Source organism: Vipera ursinii (genome assembly GCF_947247035.1).
Source record: "Vipera ursinii genome assembly, chromosome: 4".
Lineage (NCBI taxonomy): Eukaryota > Metazoa > Chordata > Lepidosauria > Squamata > Viperidae > Vipera > Vipera ursinii.
The window spans coordinates 15,339,236-15,352,563 of record NC_139514.1 but is presented as its reverse complement, the minus strand read 5'-3'; the positions used below and the strand labels follow the sequence as shown (position 1 = coordinate 15,352,563).

The 13,328-nt window shown below is 38.0% G+C and overlaps 1 protein-coding gene across 1 annotated transcript in view; it reads left to right on the top strand.

Annotated features, from left to right (window-relative positions):
• The window catches only part of TRPC6 (transient receptor potential cation channel subfamily C member 6), a 75,416-nt gene that overhangs the window by 43,997 nt on the left and 18,091 nt on the right, over positions 1-13,328 (top strand). The window contains exons 3-6 of the mRNA XM_083361476.1: positions 765-1,539; positions 5,012-5,191; positions 7,403-7,567; positions 12,130-12,346. Of these exons, the coding sequence (XP_083217602.1) occupies positions 765-1,539; positions 5,012-5,191; positions 7,403-7,567; positions 12,130-12,346 (1,337 nt within the window). The remainder of the gene's footprint in view (positions 1-764; positions 1,540-5,011; positions 5,192-7,402; positions 7,568-12,129; positions 12,347-13,328) is intronic.

Sequence of the window (13,328 nt, the reverse complement as noted above, 5' to 3'; positions counted from 1 at the left end):
CAATTATATTTCCTAAAACATTAAACATTACAATATAGTAAAATACTTTGAGCGTTCAGCAGTTCACATCCAAGCAGATAGTGAAAGGACTACAGGATATGCACTGTTTTCATATATTAATTTTATCTTGTTGGTCTATATAGAGAAGTTGTAAGAGACCTAGTTGAAGATCTAGCTTAATATTGCATTGAGCCTGAGGTAACATTCCACAAATGGTCCTAAAAATATTGTGGAATTTCGAGGTGAGTTGAGGGGAAGAATGAAGAAGCTGGCTAACCTTGAGTCACTGATGGGAAGAAAGCAGCTGAAAGGAGATCAATGTATATCTAGTAGTTTTGTGTGTGTGTTGGGGGAGAGAGATTTAGTGTTATGTATGGGGTTTAAGCAGCACCTCAGCAAATACCACCAGGTGGCGCTGTACTGTTACCGTATTGGCTGATTAGCTTTCGGCGGGAGATTCAGATGAATGGATTGGCCGAGAGCGTACCTGGCAAGGTATATAAGAGGTACAGGTAACCCCCTTTGTCCAGTACAGTCTTACCCACAATAAAGAGCTGTTGCTGTACTCATCTGCCTGCTGTCTTCCATGCAGTCCAGAACCCACTACACAATATTTAGTGTGGCCAGATTCCTGTCTATAGATGAGTAACAGGAAACATACTATTCTGTTCAGCTCCTTGTGTCTCTCCTTGTTCCTTGCACCTGACAAATATATCCTTAAAAAAGGAAGATGGCCAAAGCATTAATCCTCTCTTTCTTTTTAGTAGAGGTGCTGAGAACCGGCATGGCTTTCGCCAACAGACTGTAGTTAGAGAGAAAGGCAGGAGATCTGCCATTCGAGGCCCAGCATATATGTTTAATGATCATTCAACCAGCCTTTCTATTGAGGAAGAGCGTTTTTTGGAAGCAGCAGAATATGGCAATATCCCTGTAGTCCGTAAAATGCTGGAGGAATGTACTTCGCTCAATGTGAACTGTGTGGATTACATGGGCCAGAATGCATTACAACTGGCTGTAGCAAATGAACATCTGGAAATCACAGAGCTGTTACTTAAGAGGCAAAATTTGTCACGCGTTGGAGATGCGCTACTCTTAGCCATTAGCAAAGGCTACATCCGAATAGTTGAAGCCATTTTGAACCATCCCGCATTTGCAGAAGGGAAGAGGCTGGCCACGAGCCCTAGTCAATCGGAGTTGCAACATGATGACTTTTATGCCTACGATGAGGATGGAACTCGCTTCTCCCATGACGTGACCCCTATTATTCTCGCTGCCCACTGCCATGAGTATGAAATTGTGCATATCCTGCTGAGGAAAGGAGCGCGGATTGAGAGGCCTCATGATTATTTCTGCAAATGCAGTGAATGCAACAAGAAGCAAAAGCATGACTCTTTCAGCCATTCTAGATCCAGGATCAATGCTTACAAAGGTCTAGCAAGTCCAGCTTATCTGTCTTTGTCAAGTGAGGACCCAGTCATGACTGCCTTAGAACTCAGCAATGAGTTGGCTGTGCTTGCAAACATTGAGAAAGAATTCAAGGTAAGATTTTAATGAATGAACTGTCATTACATAATCTCTTTTGGAACAGAGTAAATCTCTTAAATTCTTTCCCATTAGCCATTACCATAACAAAACATATAAACCATAAAAAAAGATTTTAAGAAAATCTTAAAGTAGACTTTGAGGGACTGGAGACTAAAACATATAAGGAACGGCTGCTGGAATTGGGTATGTCTAGTTTAATGAAGAGAAGGATGAGGGGGGACATGATAGCAATGTTCCAATACCTCAGGGGTTGCTACAAAGAAGAGGGAGTCAGGCTGTTCTCCAAAGCTCCCAAAGGCAAGACAAGAAGCAACGGATGGAAACTAATCATGGAGAGAAGCAACCTAGAACTAAGGAGAAAGTTCCTGACAGTTATAACAATTAATCAGTGGAACAACCTGCCTCCAGAAGGGGTGAATGCTCCAACACTGGAAGCTTTTAAGAAGAGACTGGACAGCCATTTGTCCGAAATGGTATGGGGTTATAGGGTTTCCTGCCTGAGCAGGGGGTTGGACTAGATTACCTCCAAGGTCCCTTCCAACATTATTATTATTATTATTATTATTATTATTATTATTATTATTATTATTATTATTATTATTATTATTATTCATTCTAAGTTAGATGTGAAAAGAAATTCAGTCACATATATCAAGACGGTTTGCAAAGTTAAAACTAATATTAGTATTAATTACTAATACTTTTCTGGGGGCATGATGGCTTAATAGTTAAAGACTCTAAACTTGTCAGCTGGAAAGCTGACAGTTTAGGTTTGAGACCCGAGCATTGAACAATATGATTCATAGAAAATCATAAATCACAGAATATGAACTTACTTTCCTTGTAATTCTTAGAGAAACTTACATGCTTACATACTTACATACTTTTAGAATAGTGAATTTTTTAGTCTGTTCAGGACAGTCTCTCATTTTTACTATCGCATAAATTAAAATGTGTTGAATTAAAGCCTATGTGCTCTGTCTGCCTTTTATGTAAAACACTTGAACCACAATTTAAGGAAAAACAACTATACTTTATTCACAAAACAGAAGATCAAAAGCAAAGCATGTTCAAAGTAGCTTACAGTAGTTTATAGGGTTTTTTTATCCTGCAAGCTAAAACTTGATAATAGCACTGCAATAAAATCTGGATCAGATCCAAAGAATGTGTTGATCAGAGTGACCTTTTCTATTCTCCGGGCAGGGGAGAGAAAAAAAACACAGAACTGCAGAACCATATTCCTATGTTGGGTTTCCTACTATATATCACCCATAACTTACTTCTCTTATTAAGTTTGTAATTGACCATAAAATCCAGTGCTTCTGTTTCTTGATTGTTCATTACCTGATCATTCAATTATGCTTTAATCATATTATTTTTTATTAGATTCCATCTTCCTTACACAAGCATCATTGGGTTTTTTTTGTAAGATCTGCAGAAGCCTTCCATTCCTTCTTCCTAGTTTTCAGAAAATCAGCAAACTCTGTGGATGATGAATTTGCCTTATAGACAATTGATCTGTGATTTTTACACTAAATGATTTTATTTTTAAAATCTGATTACTCATCTCTCTGATTTGATTCATGGACATGAGGAGTCATACAGCACTCAGCAGATGAGATCAACCTATAAGTCCTGCAAATATCTATTTAGTAAACACATTCACCTAATCCCTTTTTGATGTAGTCAGAATTGCTCAAAATGGAACCTATGTTTTATTATCTTGACCACTGCCCAACATTATTTCAAATTGTGCAGTATAGAAAATATGTTTTGAAGGCCAAAAATCTATCTGTCCATCCATCCATCTGTCCGTCCGTCCATCCATCCATCCATCCATCCAGCTATCTATATCATTATCATCTATACCTCTATCCAGTGCTTTTTTTGTAAAAGGAAAAGGTGCCGGAACTCACACATGTCATACAACCCGCCTTGCCTACACTACAAGGTTCTATCCAAAAAAGGTACCGGAACTCCATTCTGAGCATTCTATGACAAAAAAAGCCCTGCCTCTATCTATCTATCTATCTATCTATCTATCTATCTATCTATCTATCTATCTATCTATCTATCTACCTGAGGTGACTCGAGATGGTTGATAGACATTCAGTTAAAATGTACTCTAAAACATTAAAACAATAAATAAGGATCATAAAATTAATTGAAAATTATTAAGGATTTTCTATACTTTACTTTTATACCATTTTTATAATGAACTACTAATTGTGTGAGATTAGGGGAAAGTGAGGATGAGATATTTGAAGGTTTATTTCAGAAGCATCTCAGTCCTTATCGGCTGAGAGATATGACAAAAAGCATTTAGAAGAGATTCTGCCTTAATTAATTCACTGTAAAAGAAGTTGCATTTCACCCAACATCAAATATACCTTCCTGAAATTTTAGCATTTCTTGCCTCTTTGATCTTTCTTACTAGCTGAGGCTTAATACTAGTTTTGCCTGACAATCACCTGTTATTTCTGAATGCTGAATTTTTGTCTATTGCTTAAAAATGTTAGTTAAATATTTTATTAGTCTTGGCACATGTATTTATTTGTTAAAATGTATATAGCCACCCATCTACCAGAGTACTTCTGAGTGGCAAGAGAAAAAAGAAATTAGAATTTAGAAAACCATTAAAAAATTTAAAACTCTACATTGAAGCTCCCCAAAGTTTCATTACTAACATGTCAGCACAGCCACACCAATGCCCAAATTCTATTCACATCCTCACCCTAGCCTAGGACATGGGAGGGGGGGAAGCCAAGTCTTCACAGCCTTCTGGAAGGTTACTAGGACCAAGTCTGTCTGTATCTTGGTAGAAACTTCCACAGGTAGGCAACGGGACAGAGAAGGCACTCACCAAATAATGTTACTTCACTAATGGGACCTGAAGCACACCACTCTGCCCAATGCAATGCAATGAATAGAAACAATTGGAAGAGACAGTCCCACAAGTATCCTAGCCCCATCTCATGAAAGGCATATACAAAAGGGCTGTCAAATCAAGGGCTGGGGAAATCAAAAGATCCAGGCAGTTCAAATGGGTATAAAGATTTTTTTGCAAGCTTAAGCTCTCTGCAAGAATCTGAATTACTAACAGGCAAGAGTCAGTCTTGATTCCCTTCACTCAGTCTGGTCACTTCCCACAAAGGCTGCCATATAGTTCCTAAGAATTGCATTGCTATATTTAACATTGCATACCAAATACTTCACTCCATTATTTCACAGTCATCTTTAATTTCTTGGAAGTCAGTGTCCCATTGTTCATTGGTAAACTTCCATAACATTCACTAATCTACACCCAGTGGGGAGCAGAAAATTCCACAGCTAGATCAAAAGTAGAACACAATCTGTAGTAGAGCCCTTGTACTTCCAACAGCCTACTAAGAGAGTTCCCGTGTACTCTGTCTTACTGGGAATGGAGAGATTGTTTATTTACTCATCAACTTCTTTTCCTTCAAAGAACGATTACAAAAAATTGTCAATGCAGTGCAAGGACTTTGTAGTTGGACTTCTTGATTTGTGCAGAAACACAGAAGAAGTGGAAGCTATCCTCAATGGAGATGTTGAACTGAATCATGGGGAGCACGGACGTCCAAGCCTGAGCCGCTTAAAACGGGCTATAAAATATGAAGTCAAAAAAGTGAGTTGTGAAATTCTTAGCAAGAGGGCTGAGGGATTTTCAGTTAAGCCCTTCACAATTTTCAATACTGTTAGCATGGAACACCAAAAATAGTCTTAAGTAGTGTGATATCCTTGTCTCAAAGTATCAGAAAGCAAACATCCTGTATCATTTAAATTTTTGATATTCATATATCCACCAATTAGCAGTGATTGGTGCTGATCAGTCTATATAATATACTTGTTAAGTTGATGGCATTTCTTGTAGGCTTTCCTTGCTTTCAAGGAATTACCCACAACTCTTTGATCCCCTGTTATCAACAAGTCCCACTTTTTGACAGCCATTAAAAATCATGCTGCCAAATCTCGGTGGACCATACAAAAAAAAATTAGATATATAATTTCCTAGTATGTTTAACTCCAGAAAATTAAAATAATTAGTTGAGTCCATCATTACTTTAAATGTAAACATACTAAAATATACTCTCAGTTCCAAAAAAATGTAATAAATCTATACCAGAAATAATAAATCCTAATTGTGGATTCCCTTCTTTTGCAAATCCACAACTGATTGTACATGATCTATGGCTATGAAATGTTTCTCTCATTTGTCTTTTTTTGTCCTTTAAACCAGTATTGATAATTGCATTCAGTTTTCATCCTTGATTACCACCTAGAGATTCATTAATACATGGCTGTTCCTATACAATGCAAATTCAGCCAAATGTGAGCAACTACAGGCTGCAAACTGTGGAATCTGGTGTTCTCTGAGCTTGGTTGTTTGCTTGCAAACATTTCATTTCTCAACTAGGTAACATCATCAGTTCTAGTGAGCATGGAGTTTATTCCCTGTTTATATACAGTAGTTTGCTCTGCCAGTGTTGGTAGAGTGTGATAGTTCCTTGATTAGGGTACTGTTTTCTGCTTGAGCGTTGTGTGGTGTTAATCCCTATTTGTCTGGAGGGAAGGGGGCTATTCTGGTCTTTTTGTTTCCTTCTTAGCTTTTTTTTATTCTCTCTTTTGAATTGTGTGAAATGTGGTTTATCTCTGTGTCTATTGATGGCTGATTTGTTGAATGCCAAGCTTCCAGGAATTCCCTAGCATTTTTTTTAGATTTAGTTTTTCTAGGTGGTTCACAGTTTATCACAGTTTCAAACAACTGAGCAGAAAACAGTACCCAGATCAAGGGACCACCAAGGGAAAAAACCTCACTCTCAACAATACTGGCAGGGCCAGCTGATATACATAAACAGGGAGCAACTCTACACTTACTAGCAGAGATGTTAGGTATCTAGTTAGGTAATGAAGCATTTGCAAGGAAACTAGAGCACCAAGGATACCAAAGTTCAGCCCAGAGCTACAGATACTCTCTCTTCTATTAGGACTGCAAATTATATGCAGCCCCATAGTAACCAAGATCAGCTGCTAAAATTCAGGATAAATATACCAAGATGGTGCATATATTATTGTAATGTATATATTAGTGTTTTAAATCTGCAGTAGATTTAGCAATATATATTTATTAACACCTCTAAAATTCCAAAACAAGCAAATAAAAGCTCTCTTTAAAATTTTTAGAAACCCCTCCTCCTCTCCCTGCAGTCTCATAAAGATTGAACATTTGAGGTCCAACTTCATGTAAGCAGAGAAGTGAAAAGAGTAGTAAAACTCTTTAATGCTCTTGGATACTGGCCATAGAGGTGGTATTCAAATATGGCTACTAAAATATCCAAAAACTCATTTTTCATTTTCAAAAACAATAGCTTCTGTACTTCTTTTATGAGATGCTGTAATATCATAAAAGGGAATGGTTCCTGTCATCAGATTCATGTTGCAAAAATCCCGAAGATATTATTAAAGTAATATCTTAACAGGATATAGTAATATATACCATTGACGTGACTCAGTCTGGCCCATTTTACGCTCTTATTTGTAGTGGTAGTCACCTGGGGACATTTGTTGGAAGGAAAATCGTTTTAAAAAGCAATATTGCTGAAAACTAAATTCAGGGTGTCTTCTGGTTAACTAATCAAAATTCTCTACTTTAGAAAAAGACATAAGGCACATAAAGAGGTTTCCCCCCAATTTAAGTGTCATGCTTCCTTTGTGACTGTGGTGGTGAAGTTTATTTAGGTTTTTTTTCTGTTTTAATATTTTTTTTAACATCCTACTTTTGAGGTGAGTGGCAGATTATGGCTAACATTTCAGATTTTTTTTCTTTCTTTCTTTGCAGTTTGTTGCTCATCCAAACTGCCAGCAGCAGCTTCTCTCAATCTGGTACGAGAATCTGTCGGGTTTACGACAACAGACCATGGCAGTGAAGTTTTTAGTGGTTCTTGCTGTAGCTGTTGGATTACCATTCCTTTCAATGGCTTATTGGATTGCTCCATGTAGTAAGGTAGGAGTTGGTGCTCAGATGGGCCTTACTTTTTAATAACGTTGGGGCTTGGTTTGCATGTTGGAAAGAATAAATGATGTAATGGAATGTGTGGATGACCTTGGAGATGAAGGCAACAGATGCAGCCAGGGAAGCCATCAGAGAAGAAAATCAAGGAGCCCCTAGTGCAGGGTTAGGCAACCTTGGCTCTTTTATGACTCGTGGACTTCAACTCCCAGAATTCCTGAGCCAGCAAGGCTGGCTCAGGAATTCTGGGAGTTGAAGTCCACGAGTCATAAAAGAGCCAAGGTTGCCTACCCCTGCCCTAGTGTCTCAACAGTCAGAGAAAGAATCTTAGCAAGGATTTGTCTTAATGGATTAGACAATTAAAAGTAGCAATGAGAAGTTTGTATCTTCAGACTTGCAAAAATTCTGTTAACTCAGTCTTACAATAAAGTAGAATTAGCTCATCTAGTTGTTTTTCCTGTCTGATTTATTGGAGATCATAGATAGATGTAAACACAGAGGGGTGTGTGTGTGGGGGGGGGGGGGGGGTTTGGATCAATATCAACTGCACTAAAATAAATCACATACACTCCAACACTGGGAAACTGTTAAGTTCTAGCTAAATGTTTTCAAGGAAAAAACCAAGAAAGTCCAGTTCCCTTTTGGAAAAACACCTTGGGTCTTGCTTTGAATCTGTAGTTCTTTCATTGTGATCAGGAGATTGCAGCAACCCACTTCCAAAGTTAAAATATTTCAAATCTGGAACATTTTACTCATGCCTACTTTAAGCCATGAACTGGTCATACTTGAGCACATTAAATACATGTAAAGGACTTAACTTATAGGCACTCATTTTGATTGGAAGGAAGGGAGCTGGTGAAGGACAATCAATCTTAGATTGCTCGAAATCAAACAGATATGACATTTTATATAAAGACTGCAAGCAAATTTGCTCATGCGGTATATCAACTAAAGATGCAGAAGAGTAGGTGGTCAGTATGACTAAATTTTGATTGGTCTTTCTGATAAAATTCAGATTATCAGGCCCAAGAATTCAGCCCAAGATCTTCCATGTGCAATCCCTATGCTTTGCTACTAGACTATTTGTGATTATATAAACTTCCATGTGTAAGTTTCAAATGAATAAAAATGAATGACATTTCCCATGCTGATAAAATTAGTCAGGACAGGGGGAGAAGAAAGAGTTATTTCTCATACTAATAATGATGATTATCTAATGAGTGAACAGATGTAGACTATAAAAAAGCAAGCTTCCAGACACTGGCATAAAAACTGGTCCCTGCAGTTTTCTTGGCAAAATCTCAGAATTGGCCTGGAGGAACGTGCTGGCTCCTGGTTTCCAGCCTGGTGCCTTAACAATTATCAAACTTTCTGTCTGTCTGTCTCTGTCTGTATTTGTCTGTTTCCTATTTAAAAAAATGCCTTTATTTTAGCATAAATATTGTGGTTACTGAAGTATAGCATCTTAGCTGGATAGAGCCATTTGCAGATTTCTTCATTTACATGATTGAAACTAATATTTCAATCTGGAATACCTTTCTGCCATCAATCATCCCTTCTATTAACAATGCTTCCTATCTTAATGATCAGAGGATACTTAATCCAATCTTTCATATATTTGAACTGCTTGAAGGAGTAGGTTTGCAGCAGTTTCCTAATTAATAGCAGAATTTAGGATATTTCAGCTCAGCCATGGACGGGATTATCACAACTGAATTTCCCATTGTAAGATTTTCTTAATAAGCACTTTTTGAGATTTACTACAGTGGGTTAAAGATATGGGGCTATGGGTCAATTTCCTGTCTAAATTTCTTTTTTTAAAAAAAATGCATATTCATAATTTTTCCTTTATGAAGCACTAAGGGGTATTTCTGGGTTTTTGCAGTGTGAGTTACATTGGGAAAATGTTGTAGAATGGAAAGAGTTAATTTCTAACTATAACCACACATACCACTGTGAGGTTTGCTCTCCCTGATTTCATGTTGTCATCTGTTCATGCAAAGCAGTTTTATTTCCTTGCACCCACCCATGAAGGATATATAGGGGCAACATATTGTCTACTTCAGAAACGTGATGACTTACATCTCAACACAATACAGTAAATATACTTAAGGTGCCACAATGCTCTCTTGATTATTTAAATCAGGGATCTTCAGACTTGGCCCTTTTATGACTCATGGACTTCAACTCTTAGAATTCGTCAGCCAGGCATGCTGGCTGAGGATTTCTGGGAGTTGAAGTCCAAGAGTCATAAAAGGGCCGAGTTTGAAGACCCCTGTTTTAAATCATGACGCATCTGGGTGTTTTAGATTATAATTCCCATAAACCCATTAAAAAACTTCTTCCCATCCAATCCTCTGGCGATAGTGATTGATAGAAGGTGGATACTGTAATCCAATATATAAAAAAATATCATGTAGTGATATTTACTAAAGGTGATGCAAATTATTCCTTCTCTAACTATTCTGCTATTACCTTGTTTTACTCTGATAATTCCTTTCCATATTGATGCTTCATTCCCCCTGCTTTACTTTTGCCTTCAAATTTATACAGATTTAAATATAGATATAATCAATTTAAAAAACCATAGCCAAGTGTTTTTTGTTGATCATTTATAAAGTGTAGTTTAATCATCAAAGTCTTCAACTGTCCTTTTAATTTAGAAGCTTTAACAAAAACTTTGTCAAGGTCATTAATCAGAATGATTAGGAACTGTGGCCATCTGGCCATGGAAGAGAGCTGTTTATTTTTCAGAAGAAATGCAAAACCTATTTTAGGTAGGCCTCTGAGCAAACATAAATCTTATGAAATGCAGTGAGTCTTGCTTTGGAATGAATGCACAGCATTGGACTTAATGTGACTAGTTGGTTTGGGAAATTTATACATCAGTTCCACACACTGCTTGCACCTACCCACGAAGGGGGAAACATTCACTGTGTACTTCAGAAATGTGATGACACACATCTCTGAAACAGCATGCTATAGTAAATGTACTTAAGGTGCCATAATATTGTCTTGGTTGTTTTAGATCAGGGGTGTCAAACTGCCAGCCTGTGGGCTGGATGCATCATAGCGAAACTGTGCCCACCCCATTGAGAGCAATGGAAAAAAGTTGCAATACATCACAACACATTACTTGATGTTACAAGTTTGACACCCCTGTTTTAGATCATGATACATCTAGATGTGCTATCCCACTCACTCACACACACAGACACACACATACAACAGTAGTTTAATGGGTTTATTAATATTCCCCAGCAAGTCCCTTTACCAAAAACCTAGAAGTATCCCAATTAGGTCCAGCCAAAAGCAGACCAATGCTAGTTCACAGAGCTATAACCAATGAGTCCACAAGATACTTGAAAGTTTCCCAAACAAGATAAACCCTGGAAGCAGGCTTATGAGAAGTCCAGAGTTCACAAGTACAATCCAAGTCAAGGCACAGTATCAATTCAAAGTAAGGCAAGAATCACAAGAACCAGAAAACACACAGCTAGGAAATGAACATATTGTTACCAGCATCACCTCTATCTGTCTGCTGTGCTAAATAGCCAGCTTCTGGTATAGCCCATCAAGAAGGGGTGAGCCTGCCTCCTCACAAGTAATTGGGCTGACCTTTGTTGCTCCTGCCTTTTCTCTGCCCTACGTATTCTCGAATCAGGTGTAGAAGGCAGGTCCTCTTCCTCATCACTGACTGGCTGCAGCTGTGTGCTTTTACCACCTGAAGCCCCAGGGCTGTACTGCTGCAGCTGTGCTTCAGCCAAATCCCTCTCATTTCTCGGAGCCATTGACCAACATCTCCTCCAAGCTGATATCTGGAGAGGTATCTGGGCACTGGGGGAGTCATCACACTAGGTGTGTTAGTTTGCAATTCCCATAATCCCAGTTAAGCAACTTCTCCCCATTGAACCCTATGGCTATGGGGATTGGTAGAAAATGGAAATTGCGATCTAGCATATACCAAACTATCGGGTAGTAGGTGACGATGCCCTTCAACCCTCCAAATACAGGTAGTGTTCTCAATATACAACGGTTCATTTAGTTTGAAGTTACCAGCGTTGAAAAAAAGGGACTGACGTCCGTTTTTCATACTAATGACCCTTGCAACCTTCCCATGGTCACATGATCAAAATTCAAATGGTTAGCAACTGAATCATACTTAGGGCGGTTGCAGTGTCCCAGGGTCATGTGATCCCCTTTTGCATCCTTCTGACAAAGTCAATGGGGAACCCAGATTCACTTAACAACTATGTTACTAATTCAACAACTGCAGTGATTCACTTAACAACCGTGGTAAGGAAGGTCATAAAAGGGGGCAAAACTCACTTAAGAAATGTCTCACTTAGCAACAGAAATTTTGGGCTCAGTTGTGGGTTGTACATCAAGGATTACCTGTGTGCTAAATAATGGTCGCTGGCTATGACAATGTGGCTTACAATATCTCATCATTTTCCTAGTTGGGCTCACTCATTTCTGTTACTTTTCCCATTAGCTACCTGTTTCCTCTAAATCTAATCTGAAAGAAGTTTTCTTTTTTTTAACTTGTTTTGCAGTTGGGTAGAATAATGCGTGGACCCTTTATGAAATTTGTGGCACATGCAGCCTCTTTCACCATTTTCCTTGGGCTCCTAGTCATGAATGCAGCCGACAGATTTGATGGCATCAAACTAAAGCCTAATGAAACCGTGACAGATAGTGCAAAGCAGCTGTTTCGAATGAAAACATCTTGCTTCTCCTGGATGGAAATGCTGATCATCTCGTGGGTAATAGGTAAAAATATTCCTGAAAGTTCTGTTTAAAGATGCATTACAGGTAGTCCTCTGTTCTGGGACCAGCATTACCATTGCTAAGTGTGAAAGCCCTAATAAGCAGGCATATACATAGAATGAAGGCTACTGCTAAGCTTGTAAGCCGCCCTGAGTCTTCGGAGAAGGGCGGGATATAAATGGGATTAAAATAAAATAAATAAATAAATAAAAGTGCAATTCACAATTGCAGTTCAATGGCAGTTCTGGAAGTCCTCAGTTACCATAATTAAGCAAGGACTGTGCGGGTTGTTAAATGAGAATCTCATGTGATCACGACTTCCTTCCAGGTTCCCCATTGATTTTGCTTGTGGGAAGCCAGCAGGGAAGATCACAAATAATGATTAGCTTTGATGGTCAGAATTCTGGGCCAGATGCCAAGTACCCTGGTCATCTTGTGTCTGAGACGCTGTTAGAACCGGTCATAACTACCATTCATTCAGCATAATTACAAGTTTGAATGGTTGCTGCAGTATCACAATATTGAAATACAATATTGAAATACAAACTAAAGGAATTTACAATTATGTATTACAAGTCCCAAACCAGGAAAAAGACCATGCATAGAATTCATTGCTTATTCATTCCAAGTACCATTTTTGGAGTCGGATTCATTAGAGCTGGACCAATTAAACTGAGCTCAATGTCTATATGTTATACATTCACCCCAGATAATACATTTCATAGGTGCATTAAAAATAGCTTGCAGCTAACATGTTATTAATGCCATTGCAATTTGTGTTTCACAATCCTAGGAAGAAGAATTCAAGTTTTAATATACTTCCTAACCATCTGCTTATTGTATTTTAGCTGTATGCTTTGAAAAACAAGGTCATACATTATCATGAAAGCACTACAGAACTATTCATCTGTACAATTAACAATATACATCAACTGAAAACAACATTATTAAATTTTTGGCTATAATATCTATGTACATATATAGA